The 15,366-nt window shown below is 43.3% G+C and overlaps 1 protein-coding gene across 6 annotated transcripts in view; it reads right to left on the minus strand.

The window, feature by feature from the left end:
- Nucleotides 1-15,366, minus strand: part of HSF2BP (heat shock transcription factor 2 binding protein) — a 90,065-nt gene that overhangs the window by 52,843 nt on the left and 21,856 nt on the right. For 5 of the 6 annotated variants that reach the window (XM_059922312.1, XM_059922311.1, XM_059922306.1 and 2 more), the window contains 4 exons: nt 13,165-13,314; nt 11,856-12,014; nt 11,379-11,511; nt 960-1,077 (listed from right to left, as the gene is read on the minus strand). In XM_059922312.1, the coding sequence (XP_059778295.1) occupies nt 960-1,077; nt 11,379-11,511; nt 11,856-12,014; nt 13,165-13,314 (560 nt within the window). The remainder of the gene's footprint in view (nt 1-959; nt 1,078-11,378; nt 11,512-11,855; nt 12,015-13,164; nt 13,315-15,366) is intronic. The other variant, XM_059922307.1, reaches the window with a different exon arrangement.

The following is a 15,366-nucleotide window of genomic DNA, read 5'->3' on the forward strand; positions in this document are numbered from 1 at the left end:
TTGGGAAGAAGACCAGAATTTTAAGAACCACCAAACCAACAGTTTACCACTCAGCCCCCAAACCCAGGGTGGCCCTGACCCACACAGAGAGAGACATAAAACACCCTGGTCACATTAAGTTGCCTGGTCAAGGCAGTGAGACTCTGCAGATGCAATTAACGTTACTAATCAGCTGGCACTGAGTTAATCAAAAGGGAGTTTATCCAGTTATGCCAAATATAAACCCGTGACCCCATCAAAAACAGAGAGTTGTCTCTGGCGGGTAAAAGAAGAGGAAATCCAAGAGGTTCTGAAGTGTAAGAAAGGTTCGGCGAGCTGTTGTGACTTGAAGATGGGGTGAGGTTACGTGATAAGGAATTCAGTCAGCCCTGGAAGCTAAACGCGGCCCCGCCTGACAGCCAGCAAGGAAACAGGGACCAGAGTCCTATCAACACAGGGAATTGGATTCTTCCAGGAACCTGGATGCACATGGAAGAGATTCTTGTGCAGAGCCTCTGGAAAGGAGCCCTGCCTGGACAACCCCTGATTTGGGCCACTTGAGACACTGTAGGGAACCCAACCAAGCCCACTCAGACCTCTGACCTTGAAGTAGGTGTTGTTTCAGCCAATAAGTTTGTGGTAATTTGTTAAACACCAGTGGAAAATAAGTCCGGATTCTGGCTCCTGGAAGTGGGGTGCTGTCAAAACCATGACCTATTCTAAGTTCACCCTGAAGTTCACCCATGATAGCATTTGGGACTCAGTGATTGCCCTAAGGCGGGAACATTCCTTTTGTTTATATTATTTTCCTAAAATAGTACTGAATAGAGAGTGTATCCCTTAATTCTCCGGGAAATTTGTTTCTTCTATTTTTTAGAACTATAGCCAAATTAAGTGCATTTGCTTGAAAAAGGGGCCCAATCAGCAAATTCTAACTACTATGTAAATAAACATGAACTTTTAAATATTATCCACCGTACACTTTGAGTTTGGTGCACTGTCCCGGCTTCAAGTCTCCCAGAAGCTGCAGTATGGTGTCCAAGAGCACCCGACTCGAGTTAACCAGGAATTCACGACCACTTGCTATGGCAGCTACATCTGCAACATAAAGATGAAACAAAGCGTCAAAAGTCTGTCCAAGATAGAGGATGTGTTGCTGTTTTTCTCCTAGCAGACCTAATGAACACACAGAATAGTTATCCACAGAGCTGACAGCCCAGATAGGGTAACTGACAACCACAGCAGTTACTAAAACGGTGAGTGACGTCCGCTGTGATTAGCAAATGCCTCGGTAGTGGTACAGAGCACTGGGTCTAAATATGTCTGCAGCCTGACCACAGCACAGCAAGTGGACACCAGGCTCCAGAATACTGGATTAAACAGCTATGGGCAGTCAGGGTCCAAACAGAAGGCAGGGGCTGATTACTTTATCTGGGACCAAGGACACTAAAATCCTCTTTCAACCCTGGGAGTGAAATCCTAATGACTCTAAACCAGAATACCAAACTGAAATCATGAGGTCAAGAGAGAATACAAAAACTGATTCCAAAAAGAAATTTTTCTAAACCGTACATCCTGCTGTGGGTCAGCAAGTATCACGTTTCTTCATGCTTGAGGCCCCACAGAACCAGCGTGGGGACCAGACCAAGTCACTACACGGGCTCCCTTGGACACCGCTGCAGATAACGCTGGCTCCATCACATTCCCAAATACCTGTGAGGACACGTCAGTGGTCCAGAATATTTACGTATGTGTCGGTAAGATTTTTCTTTAGCTAGGTCTAACAATAAAGCATGATTCAAAGTGACTACAATTCCCAACCCAAATGAGCCGGCCAGGGTGGAGACGAGCAGGGCAGCAGCAGCCTTGTTCTCCTGACTTCAGTGGAAATGCTTCTAGTAATTCACATTTAAGTGTGGTGTCTACCGGATGATTCCAGCAGAGACCCTCTACAAGTTTAAGGAAGTGTTTTCTATTTTTAGTTTGCTAATAACTATCGAGAATGGAAGATGAATTTTATCACTGATTTGTTCTGCTTTGATTAACGGTAACCTAATGGCACAATATAAAATTTCATCTATGCTACCAAAACAACTTTATGGAATCAGATCCCGGACATTCCTATTTATTTTTGTTTATCTGAGCTGAGGAGGATCAAAAGAGATATATTAAAGTTTCCTAAACCTAACACATTTTATTTTCCCATTTCTGCTTGTCCTTCCAGCACTTTTTGCCTCTTTCCTTGCATTGGTGCTATTTGGTATATAATTTCATGACAGCTATAACTTTACTGAAGACAGGACCCTTAACTGATACAAATGTAACCTTCTGTGTTCAATGAATTTGAACCTGGTGACTCTATTTTCTACCATATGAAACACTCTAGTTTTACTAAAGAAATACTTGGGGGGAAATGAAGCATTTGGCATCATAAACTCAAAGTCATTTTAAGGTAGTTTATTGGGGAAGACATTCTTCATGTTAAGACTACATACAGGAACCCCCCAGGAAAACATACATTCTAGCTACATACTTTAGTAGTTTCCAGAGACGACATCCCAGCAAACCACGGCTCTGGTCTGCAGACCTTGGGTTGCTCCTGCCCTAAGACTCAAGTGTGACCAGCAGAAAGCAGCGCAGCTGCTGCGTGACTTTCCAGGCAAGACAGAAAGAGCCTGGCAGCTTCCACCTCCATCTCTCGCCACTTGCTCTAGGAGCCCTGGATCGCTAGGAAAGAAATCTGACTCTCCTGAGGCTGCCGTGATGCAGACTACAGAAAAAGCACACAGTGGGAGAAGCCTGGGACTACACTAGGATAGGAAGATGTCCCACTGGCCCCCAGCTGTTCCATCCCTCAGCAATCTGAGTCACCCCAGCTGAGGCCCCAGACAGCAGAGCAGCAGCAAATCCTCCCTGCCAAGCCCTGAGAAAGCTGCAGGTTCCCGAGCAAAATAAATGACTACTGTTGTTTAAAGACAAAGTTTGGGGGCAGTTTGTTACCCAGCAACAGATAACAGGAACATCACTAATACATCACTGAAGGAAAAAAGTACACTGTATCAGAGCAGGCAACAACACCCAACAAAACACAACAAATTTACTGGTAAATGAAGTCCCCTATCATGTATCCAGTATTATAATAGCAAATGCCAATGCTACATTCCAAGCAAACTATGAAGTAAAATAAACGTGAATAAATTCCTGCTCAGATAGCTCCAGTATTTGTCAGTCTGTCTGGGATGCTTATGAGTCAACCATAGGACTACAAAGGATTGCTGGTTTAATTTTCTGTTAAAATGTACTTTTTTTTTCTAGGTTCATTTTTCTTTAAAGTTTATAAATATTTCTAGAAGTTACCATAGTAATTATATAATTTAAGAAATGAAACTAGTGTGAATTATGTATGCTGATAAAAAATATAAAGAGTTGAGACATATTATGTCTGATATTTTTGCTTCAGGTTGTAATAATTCTGTCTTATTTTCGACAATAGAAATAATAATAAGGTACTGGCATAATGACAGTCATACAGATCAATGGTAGAATTGAGAGACCAGAAATAAACACTCAAATTTATGATCAACTGATTTTCAAGAAGGGGATCAGGACAACTGAATGCAGAAAGGATAAAAGAATAATCTTTTTAACAAATGGTGCTGGGACAACTGAATACTCACATGCAAAGAAATAAAAACTGGACCCCTACCTCACACCATACATAAAAATTAACTCAAAATGGATCAAAGACCTAAATGTATGAGCTAAAATTATAAAACTCTTAGAAGAAAACACAGGAGTAAATCTTCATGTCCTTGAATTAGACAATGGTTTCTTAGATATGACAACAAAAACACAGCAAGTAAAGAAAAAACACACTGGATATCATCAAAAATTAAAACTTTTTTGCTTCAAAAGACACTATCAAGAAAGTGAAAAGACAACCACAGAATGAGAAAAGTTTTGCAAATCATATGCCTGATAAGGGACTGGTATCTAGAATATACAAAGAACTCTTATAACTCAATAATAAAAAAACAAATGACAATTTTTTTAACATCTTTATTGGAGTATAATTGCTTTACAATGGTGTGTTAGTTTTTGCTTTATAACAAAGTGAATCAGTTATACATATACATATGTCCCCATATCTCTTCCCTCTTGCATCTCCCTCCCTCCCACCCTCCCTATCCCACCCCTCTAGGTGGTCACAAAGCACTGAGCTGATCTCCCTGTGCTGTGACTGCTTCCCACTAGCTATCTATTTTATGTTTGGTAGTGTATATATGTCCATGCCACTCTCTCACTTTGTCACAGCTTACCCTTCCCCCTCCCCATATCCTCAAGTCCATTCTCTATGTCTGTGTCTTTATTCCTGTCCTGCCCCTAGGTTCTTCATGACCATTTTTTTTCCCCTTAGATTCCATATATATGTGTTAGCATACGGTATTTGTTTTTCTCTTTCTGACTTACTTCACTCTGTATGACAGACTCTAGGTCCATCCACCTCACTACAAATAACTCAGTTTCGTTTCTTTTTATGGCTGAGTAATATTCCATTGTATATATGTGCCACATCTTCTTTCTCCATTCATCTGTTGATGGACACTTAGGTTGCTTCCATGTCGTGGCTATTGTAAATAGAGCTGCAATGAACATTTTGGTACATGACTCTTTTTGAATTACGGTTTTCTCAGGGTATATGCCCAGTAGTGGGATTGCTGGGTCGTATGGTAGTTCTATTTTTAGTTTTTTAAGGAACCTCCATAGTGTTCTCCATAGTGGCTGTATCAGACAATTTTTTTTTCTTTTTATTTGGTTGCACTGGGTCTTAGTTGCACCTCGCGGGCTCCTTAGTTGCGGCTCACCAGCTCCTTAGTTGTGGCATGAGAACTCTTAGTTGCAGCATGCATGTGGGATCTAGTTCCCTCACCAGGAATTGAACCCAGGCCCCCTGCATTGGGAGCAGGGAGTCTTACCCACTGCACCACCAGGGAAGTCCCTCAAATGACTTAATTTTGAAATGGGCAAAGGACTTGAATAGACATTTTTCCAAAGAAGATACACAAATGGGCAATGAATACATGAAAAGATGCTCAATGTCATTAGCCATCAGGGATATGCAAATCAAAACCATGACAAAGTACTACTTCGTACCCACTAGGGATGGCTATAACCAAAAAAATAATTTTAAAGTGTTGGCAAGTATGTGGAGAAACCTCATGCATTGCTGGTGAGAATGTAAAATGGTGCAGCCACTGTCAAAAAATGGTCTGATAGTTCCTCAAATGCTAAAAGTCATATCATATGACCCAGCAATTCCACTCCTAGCTGTATATCCAAGAGAAATGAAAACATATATCTACACAAAAACTTTTACACAAATTTTCACAGCATCATTATTCATAATAACCAAAAGTAGAAACAACCCAAATGTCCATTGATTGATGAATGGATAAATGTGGTATAGCCAAACAATGGAACATTATTCAGCCATAGAAAGGAATGAAGTACTGGTACATGTTATGACATGGATACCTTGTAAACACTATGCTAAATGAAAGAAGCCAGTCACAAAGGACCCCATGTTATATGGTCCCATTATATGAAATGTCCAGCACAGGCAAATCTATAGAGACAAAAAGTAGATTGGCTGCCTAAAGCTAGAAGAATGGCAGGATTGGGGAATGATGGCTGAGGTTAGCAGGGCTTCTCTTTGGGTGATGAAAATGTTTAAAAATTGATTGTGGAGATGGATGCACAATTACATGAATGTACTAAAGCCATCAAATTATATACTTTAAGTTGGCAAACTGTATGGTATATTTTTATCTCAATAAAGCTGTTAAAAAGTAAATATAGTAATAATAACAGTGGGGATATGATTGTCATGTTCAGTGGATTACTCAGTCTCTACTGCTCATTCTGGACCTGTTCTCTATAAACCACTCATCTGAAGCACTAACGCTACATCACATTTTTTGAAAGAAACATAAGAAAGTTTCCTCTATGAATACTGTGACTCTGATTTACTGTTTGGTTTTTGTTTCTTTGCATTTGCTGTGGTACTTTCTTATCAAGTCAATTATTTGGCTGTCAGGGTGGGGAGTGGGCCAAAGGCCATGGGTAATCTCAATCTGGAAACTGCCTCTGTACACTATGTCTGGAAACCCCCTTAGAGCTGGAGGGAATGCCCAGTCCCACTGGGAAGTGGCTCCCAGAATCCAGTTTCTCTCCCACTTGAGGGATCTGGCTTCTGTGGTGAGAAGTCAGGCTAGAGAGAAACACCCTGTAACCTGAGGGCCAGCTGAGAGGGGTGAGTCGACTGTCCTTCCCTGCTCGCTGCTGTCAGTCTGCAGTGTCAACATGACTCCTGGGAAATGTTCCCATACCTCCTACGACCTCCTCGCGCTTTCACCTGCCAAACCTGCCTCACCGGGCTGGATAAGTTTCCACCGTGGAGTGAGCACGCTCTGACTGTTAGGACGCCCAGTCACAGAAAACTCAAGGGCAAGGCCTATGGTGACAGAGTGCCACTGCCAGCCAAACGCTATCACCTGCTGACCCACCATGACGGAAGCAGCTCCAAGCAGAACCCCCAACTTTCCTACGGCTCATCTACAAGCATAGTTCCTGTTCTTTCAATCTGTTCACATTCTTTCCCTTAACATGCAACTGCACCCTCAGGAAAGAAAGACTCCCAGCATCTTTCTTTTCTCCCAACCTGTAACTGTGACTCTGAGACCATTATCAGAAAGATACTCCTCCCTTCTCTGGGACACAGCCCCTGCAAAGTTTAATGGACAGATGTTTATTTTGTAAATGGAACAGATAAAGAAAAGGCACTACAGAAGGATAATTTTTAGAAGTCCCAGAAAATTCTCCTATACACAAATTATAGCCTCTCTAAATATTATTTGCCCATACTATGTATGATTCAAGAAATAACCAAAAAATTAACTATAGTCCCAGAATCCCTATCAGTAAAAGGTTCTATGGACAGAGTTAAACAATTGGGGTAAAAGCCAAAAGACTCCAGATGATTCTTCTCATCTTTACCTCATCTTCTCTAGAGCTGAAGCCATGGAAGGCCATAGGCCACCAATGACCAGCTTAATAGAAAAAGGACTAGTAATTCCTTGTACCAGCCCCACAACCGCTTAATGCTACCTGTTTAAAAAAACTCTAATGGTTGAGGATATGGATTTGTCCAAAATCTGTGAACAATTCCTCTTCTCTGTCCTGCCTGGAGCCACTTCTTTACAGGAACAGATTAATGCTCAGGTCTCTTTAGTGTCACATTCTATAAAATTGGCCAATTTACTTGCCTTCACCTAGAAAAATCAACAATTCACCCTGAAAGTTATGTCCCCAGGGATTCACTGAAGTTCTATCCTACTTCTCTCAAGTCTTAATCCCAGATCTTAAGGATACAATGGAGCTCTTTGTGAGGTCCTTCTGATCCAACACATACATAACCTCCTCTTACATTCCATTAGTCTGGAAAACTCTAAGGCTGACTGTGTTTATCTCCTCACTGAGCTAGATAAAAGGGACATGAGCTTCCAAAGAAACACTCCAATTCCACAAAACAACAGCTCATTATCTGGGCCACACTCTGTCAACTGAAGGAAGGACATTATCTAAGGAAAGATTACACAGTAACTCAAATTATCCAAGACAAACCACTGAAAGACGATTAAGAGAATTTCTGTGATTAACTGGATATTGTAGACAACAGATACCAAATTCTCCTGAATTAGCAAGACCGTTATATGACTAGACTAAATCAAACATGTCAGAAGCATGCCCAGGGGACAGAGAAACCAAAACAGCCTTCAGCAATCTCAAAATCTCTCTCAACAATTACCTCTAATATCCAGGAGTATCATAAACCTTTCTGTCTATGTACATGACGGGTTAAGGTGGTGCTCTAGGGCAGTAGTCTCAAAGTGGCAAGGGAGGATGATTTTGCCCCCAGGAGACAACTGGCAACATCTGGAGACATTCTCAGTTGTCACACCTGGGGGTTGCTTCTGGCCTCTAACGGGTAGAGTCTAGGGATGTTTCTGAACTCCTACAATGCACAGAACACTCTCCATAACAGAGAATTCTACTGCCAAAGCTGAGAAGCACTGCTCTAGGGACATTAGCTCAATGACATGGCACACACCAAAGACCCACTGCCGCTCAGAGCCTGTCACCTGATCCAGGAGGCAAGGCTCACGGCCCCCTTTTCTCAAAGCAGCCACACAAGTCCAGGGCTGGGGCAGACCTTAATCATCATCTGGGGTCTAAGACTCTTTCCTCAGAAGATGAACCTGAGGGTCACAGAGTCAAGAACACAGGGCCGGTCAGTTGCAGAAGCAGAACTGGACACTGGGCCTCAATCCCACCCACCCACCACACTGCTCCCCTGAGGTGGAGGAGCCAGGAGCACTGCTGCTCACTGACCCAGGGTGCTCTGCTGTCAACTCTGTGGGACTGTTACGTCCACAAAAGATAAGCTGGATCCAGTCCTGCCATAAATTATCAACAATCAAGAAGTAATCTGGGGGAGTTCCCTGGCGGTCCAGTGGTTAGGACTCGGTGCTTTCACTGCCAGGGTCTGGGTTCCATCCTGGTGGGGGAACTAAGATCCTGCAAGCCACGCAGTGTGGCAAAAAAGAAAAAAAAAAAAAAAAAAAAGGTAATTTTGATTCTGTAATCGTTACCTAACATCGTTTGAATGAATAAACCCAGAATTAAGAGGCAAGGAGTGCAATTATGACTTTCAAATAGTCAAAAAGTAGTTCGAAAAATAAGTTTTCCACTTGCAAGCTAAGCAAGTTAATCTTCACAGGGCTGTGATAATAATTTACCATCTTCTTTTAAGTTCTATATTTGTCCACTTATAAAAGTTGTTGGAGGGACTTCCCTCGTGGCACAGTGGCTAAGAATCCGCCTGCCAATGCAGGGGACACGGGTTCGAGCCCTGGTCTGGGAAGATCCCACATGCCGTGGAGCAACTAAGCCCATGCGCCACAACTACTGAGCCTGCGCTCTAAAGCCCGCGAGCCACAACTACTGAGCCTGCGTGCCACAACTACTGAAGCCCGTGCGCCACAACTACTGAGCCTGCGTGCCACAACTACTGAAGCCCGTGCGCCTACAGCCCAAGCTCTGCAACAAGAGAAGCCACCACAATGAGAAGCCCGCGCACCACAACGCAGAGCAGACCCCACTCGCCACAACTAGAGAAAGCCTGCATGCAGCAATGAAGACCCAACAACAAAGACCCAATGCAGCCATAAATAAATAAATAAATTTATTTTTTTACAAAAGAGTGGTTGGAAACAATCGCACCCCCATGTCAAACAAGACCTTGGTTTACAATGTGTTACCACTTCACCATAGCTCAGTAACATTCACAACAATGTGTAAGGTAGTCAGAGCAGGTATTACTATTCCACTTTGCAGATAAGGAAAATAAAGTCCAGACAATTTACATCCTGGGAAGTGGACTAGCTGGGCCTGAAAATCCAGACACTTTATACTATTTTAATCTATTATTAAGAACAGTGACTATGGATGAGTAAGAAATTTCATAATTTCAATGTTTAAACAAATCCTTGACATCCAGTTTTTGCTTAGGATACAGTAAACTGAAAAGAGCTACACCTCCATTCTTTAAAAGGGGCAGGTTAGATAATTCAAAAAATCACAACTTATCTCGAACACATCAGAGTTGAGGCTGAAGGTCAACCAACTGATATGAAAAATAAGAAAAGGCAGGTGCTACAAGGAGAGCTGTGAGGCAAGCACTTGCTCACCTGGGGCAGGCACTGGATGCCAGATAAGCCAGCCAGAAAAATCAGCTAAAAGGTGTAGGAAATTGCCAGACGAGCGGCTGCCTGGGGCTGCTGGTGGGCAGAGGGGTCGGCTACAAAAGGAAGGGGTAGGGCAGATGGGGAGATGAGGCGGAGGTAGTGGAACTGTTCCATGTCTTCACTGTGGTGGTGACATGACTGCATGCATTTGTCAAAACTCACAGGACTGCAAAAAGGTGAGAAAAAAACTGTAATGGGTGAGTTTACTGTAGGTAAACTTTGAAGAAGAATCGTTGTTTTAGAAGGCAGAGGATCTATCTGACAGCTAACCAAGGTGTCTGCTGTACTGCCTGCTCCCCGCGGGACAGAGTCTTGGTATCTGACACACATAAGGCCCCAATGCCTCTGGAGAGCAGCACCAGCGTAGTGCGTAATCATCCCGTACGATTCACCAGCATGTAAGGGGAACGTGGACATGCCCACGACCAGGCAAGGAAAAACAAAGCCAGGTTGAGCTTGTCTGCTGGGCAACAGGTTGGCAATTCAAGCAGCTCAAACTCACAACTCAGCAGAATGAAAAGTCACATACATCATAGACCTCTGAGGTCACTTGCAAATAGCAGAAAATCTAACCATCAAATCTGCAAATACCTTCCGCTAAAAAAGAGACCTTAAAGGAATATTAAAAGGTGGAGCAGTGCAAGCCTCCACCAGCTGAAGGCGCTATGATGAAAGTGCCTATTGCCGTCCTCCAGCAGATAAAATGCCGGGCTAAATCAGGACTGGCCTGAACACCATCCGGGTCTCAACGTCTGCCCCAGAAGAATATCACCAATTTCTAAGGGATTATGAAGAAATCATCTACATGAGATCTACTTCGTGAGGATTTCAGTAGATGAAGAAATGTAACATTTCCCCTCTCATTAACAGCAGAGAACAGCATAGCATACAGCAGAGATGAAAAAGCAATGTAAAAAAATAAGTCATAGCTCTATATTTAACTATTTCATTGACTTTAGAACAAAAAGCCTTAATACTCCCTAGTATATACCACCTCCTACTATATGAAGATATTAGTATTAATTATATAGACGTCTGGCTTTATCCTTTATAGCAGTTTTGCCATAGAATTCTATCTAACTATAATCTTTGGGAAAAATTTACTAAAGAGACAATTTAGCGTTTTGGAATTCTTTAGTTACAACACCAAAACAACAGCAAGAGTTTAACTTAAGCTCTGCTTAAGGCTTTCACTTTAGCTAGACATTAGGAAATGATGATGATTCCAAATAACAAGTAGCTAAACTTACAGTTTTGACTTCTGTCAACGTAGAGAACTGAACAGAACATGCAAACTCTTCCTGTGCTCCCTAAGACTACTCGTTCTTACTCACTGACACTTATCAGAATCACCTGGAGTGATATTCCACAACACACACCTGGTCCCTACCCCCAATTTACTGAGTCAGATTCTCCAGGGCATGAGCCTATTTGAAAAGTTCCTGAGAGGTGTTTATGCACACACACCCCGACTGTGATCACTGCTCTGGAACTCACTTCTGAAAGTCACTACGTTTGAAGAGAATTACTCACTTGTTACGATTCCAGCCAAAGCAAAAACAAACTGATTTTCATCAGAATCCAGCTCCTTGACATCCCCATCCAGTGACTTCACAAAACTCTCCATTGTTTGACCAGTGATGTTGAAAAACTTCAAAGCTTTATCCTGAAAGTTCAGAAATGGAAATGTCACACCCTTTCACAAATACCAGTAGGAAAACACTTTCAAAGTGCAGGACACAGAGGGAAGACTCTGGTTTTAATTACAGAAGCCATGTTCTTAAATCTATTCCCTCATTAAAACTTCCCAATGAAAAGATGAGAAAAAAGAAGTAGTTCGGGGCATGTAGAAGAATTACCCTGAAGACTGATATAGTAAAATACATGAGGGAAACAGTTCAAATTTATACAATGATAGAAGTACTGGGTTGAATTCACCCAAAAATATACTAGAAATATACTAGAAAAATATATTCTCTATTCTAGGCATGAAACCAGAGGTTTTCAAACCTTTGGCAGGAATTGTTTTTCAAATAAAATCTTAACTGAAACCGCAACATGTAAAATACAGCAACAGGCCCATCTGACAGTTTCAGTCTTCATTACTCGGCAAAAAGAGTTTCCAAGTTCGCAGAACCTTGAAAGCGCTTCCTTGGCGGGGGCAGGGTTCTAAGGAATAGTTTGAAAACCAATGCATTTACACGTCACAAGGGAACTGCATGGGGTGATATAAATATCCTAAGACTGGATTATAAGGATGATTACACACCTCCAAAAATTAGCTAGAAAACACTAAGTTGTACACTTACAAAAAAATGAATTTTATGACACGTAAGTTATACCAAGAAAGCTCAAGAAACTTTAAAATACATTTAGTCCCTCCACTGTTTTTATTTCTGCAAATGATGAGTAACATACTACTGGCCTCCCGCCAACCATCCGCCCTTGACGGATGGTTTGCCATTCAGGACCACTCGATTCTCCCAGAGTCAGATAACAGTCCTCCCGGGCTCCTTCTGTCCTCTCCGCCATGGAGACCACCCTGTCACGAGTCCTGCCTCACCCACACAGCTCTCCCACCCCCTATTCTACTGGGGGGCGGCCTTCCATGTAGTCTTCCTGGCCAGTCTCCACACCCACAACCCCACCCTCCCTCCATCCTCACTGTCAGGTTGAGCTGCCCAAATTCCCCTCCTGTCCTATCACTTTTTCACTCAAGAAGCCTTAAGGAATCCCGTCCTAGCACCCACTGGACAAATCATCAACCACACTGACCCTCCACCCTGTGTCAGATGACCCACACACTGTCCCTATGTCTCACTCCAGGTCTCTGACTGCTCTACTTCTCCTCTCCTGAGGGACCCTCTTCACTTCCTGCCACTGCTGCCTCTGCAAGTTAATCAAGGTTCATTTAAAATCTCTCTTCCTCTGTGAAGTTCTTTGATGTCTGTGTGCACGCACATGCTATTAAATATAACATATAACATTCAGGCAATTGAATATTATATTACCCCTGGAATAACATACGTAAAAGCACTTTAAACTTTGTTAAATGCATATAATGTCAAGTAATAATACTGAAGTGGAACTATCTCCACAAACACCATACAGATTCTGGGAGAGAAGGGATCTTATTTCATTCATTTTACATATCCCCCGGAGACCAGTTACAGTGGGCCCTACACAGATGGTATTCCAAAACTATCTGATGAACAAAAGAAATGGATTTAGTCTGTAGGCGCCTTAACAGATGCACTGTGTCCTCTAAGTTACACAAGCACTAATCAACAATGTCCAGACAGCCCGCGGGCGTGCTTACTCCTCCCAGAATGGCTTTGACCACTTCCTCACTGCTGGAGACACCCCACAAAATGGTACAGGCTGCTGCGCCCATTTCTGTACAGTACTCTGCCTGCTGCAAGAGTTGCTGCTTTGCTTCATTCAGCTGCTGTCGAAGAGCCAGTTTCTCCTGAAATCAAAACAAAATAAGATCAGAAAAATGGACAGCATTCAACCTCAAAATACCTCTATTGTGTTTCCTCTTTCAAAGATATTTTTAAAAAAAAGAAATCCACACAGAATAGAGTAAACAGTTGGCAAATGTAAACTAGCCCTTAGAGAGGCATAATGCATAATTTTTTTAAAAACTTCAGAGGCAAAAATAACAGCCACAGAAAAGAACATACTACCGCATTAGCGTTTATAAATACCACCAAAGACTTGAATTCATCTTCTTTAAGTAAGCTGGACAGTGAGGCATCTCGGGTCCCGGGTGGCTATACCCAGGGCAGCACCGCCTAGGACACCCGAAGAAAGTAACACGCTAGCACAGCAGTCCCCACATAGAGCAGTATTCCTAAAAAAGGCGCCGGCCGCCGCCAAGTGGCTCACTCCACTATAAAAGCGCCACGTGACACAGCCAAGACCAGGCAGGGAAGACGGGAGCAGAGGCAGGAGAGGAGTGAGAAGGAAGGGCCTCCCTGGCGTGCCCTGAACCAGCAAGCTAAGCAGCAGCGTAACAAGAAGACGGAGGCCAGGCAAGATCTCTCAGCCTCCCCCAGCACTGGGCTCCTGAAGCCAGGGCTCCTAACAAGTGAACTGTCCCCCTCATGTCACCTCTGACCACACAAGCACTCCTAAAGGTTCACCTTCAGGTGGGTCTTGGGTGATGTGGGGCTTCCTGCCCGCCCCAACTGTCAACACCAGTTTCACTATTCCTTGTTACCTGAAGTTCCCTTAAAAGATGAGAGCATTTCCTTACTTAATAATAGGTAAACTCAAAAATACAAAAACCTGGTACCTCCCTGGTGGCGCAGTGGTTGAGGGTCTGCCTGCCAATGCAGGGGACATGAGTTCAAGCCCTGGTCTGGGAAGATCCCACATGCCACGGAGCAGCTGGGCCCGTGAGCCACAACTACTGAGCTTGCGCGTCTGGAGCCTGTGGTCCGCGACAGGTGAGGCCGCGGTGGTGAGAGGCCCGCGCACCGCGATGAAGAGTGGCCCCCGCTTGCCACAACTAGAGAAAGCCCTCACACAGAAACGAGGACCCAACACAGCCATAAATAAATAAATAAAATTAAATTAAAAAAAAAAAAAAAAATACAAAAACCTGGTACCTCCCTGGTGGCGCAGTGGTTAAGAATCTGCCTGCCAATGCAGGGGACCCGCGTTCAAGCCCTGGTCCGGGAAGATCCCACATACCGCAGAGCAGCTAAGCCCGTGCGCCACAACTAGTGAGCCTGTGCTCTAGAGCCCGCCAGCCACAACTACTGAGCCCTCGTGCCACAACTACTGAGCCCGCGTACCTAGAGCCCGTGCTCCACAACGAGAAGCCACCGCAATAAGCCCGCGCACCGCAAAGAAGAGTAGCCCCCACTCGCCGCAACTAGAGAAAGCCTGCACGCAGCGACGAAGACCCAATGCAGTCAAAAATAAATAAACTAATTTTTAAAAAAAGAAAGAGCTATCCCTCTCCTGCAACCGTGCCTATGGCCTTAAAAAAAAAAAAAATACAAAAACCTAACTACATTTATACCGAAGTATAATTAGCTCAATAGCCCACAAAGTTAAAGCATGTGAGATGTTTTAGCTTTTTCTTCTAGAGAGGTGAGTGCAGGACAATTAAAGTAGAGGGGACTTTTCGCCTAGTGGTGAAAAGGGAGCAGCAGACCACAAATCGAACTTTGTTGACTTTGTAACTTGGCCTAGGGTGGCATTCATATCTACCTGGCGACAATGCATTTGGTAATCAGAGCTTCAAACACCTTCATAAATATAATCACAATTACTTTAGGAGAAAAATGGTCACTGAGCCTACGACACATGCTAAAACTGCTTTACATGATTTATTAACTCTGGGTTTTTAATATCTGGCTTCATCACAACAGTTGCCTAGATTCCTAGATTTGCGCTTCAGCCACTCAAGCCGAGGTGACATATGCAAAAACTGTATCACAGCATTTCCTTCAGAATTCTGGCTTTTCTCACAGTTGAAGCAGGCTGCATTCTGATTAGTCTGGTT

Source organism: Balaenoptera ricei, chromosome 4 (genome assembly GCF_028023285.1).
Source record: "Balaenoptera ricei isolate mBalRic1 chromosome 4, mBalRic1.hap2, whole genome shotgun sequence".
NCBI lineage: Eukaryota > Metazoa > Chordata > Mammalia > Artiodactyla > Balaenopteridae > Balaenoptera > Balaenoptera ricei.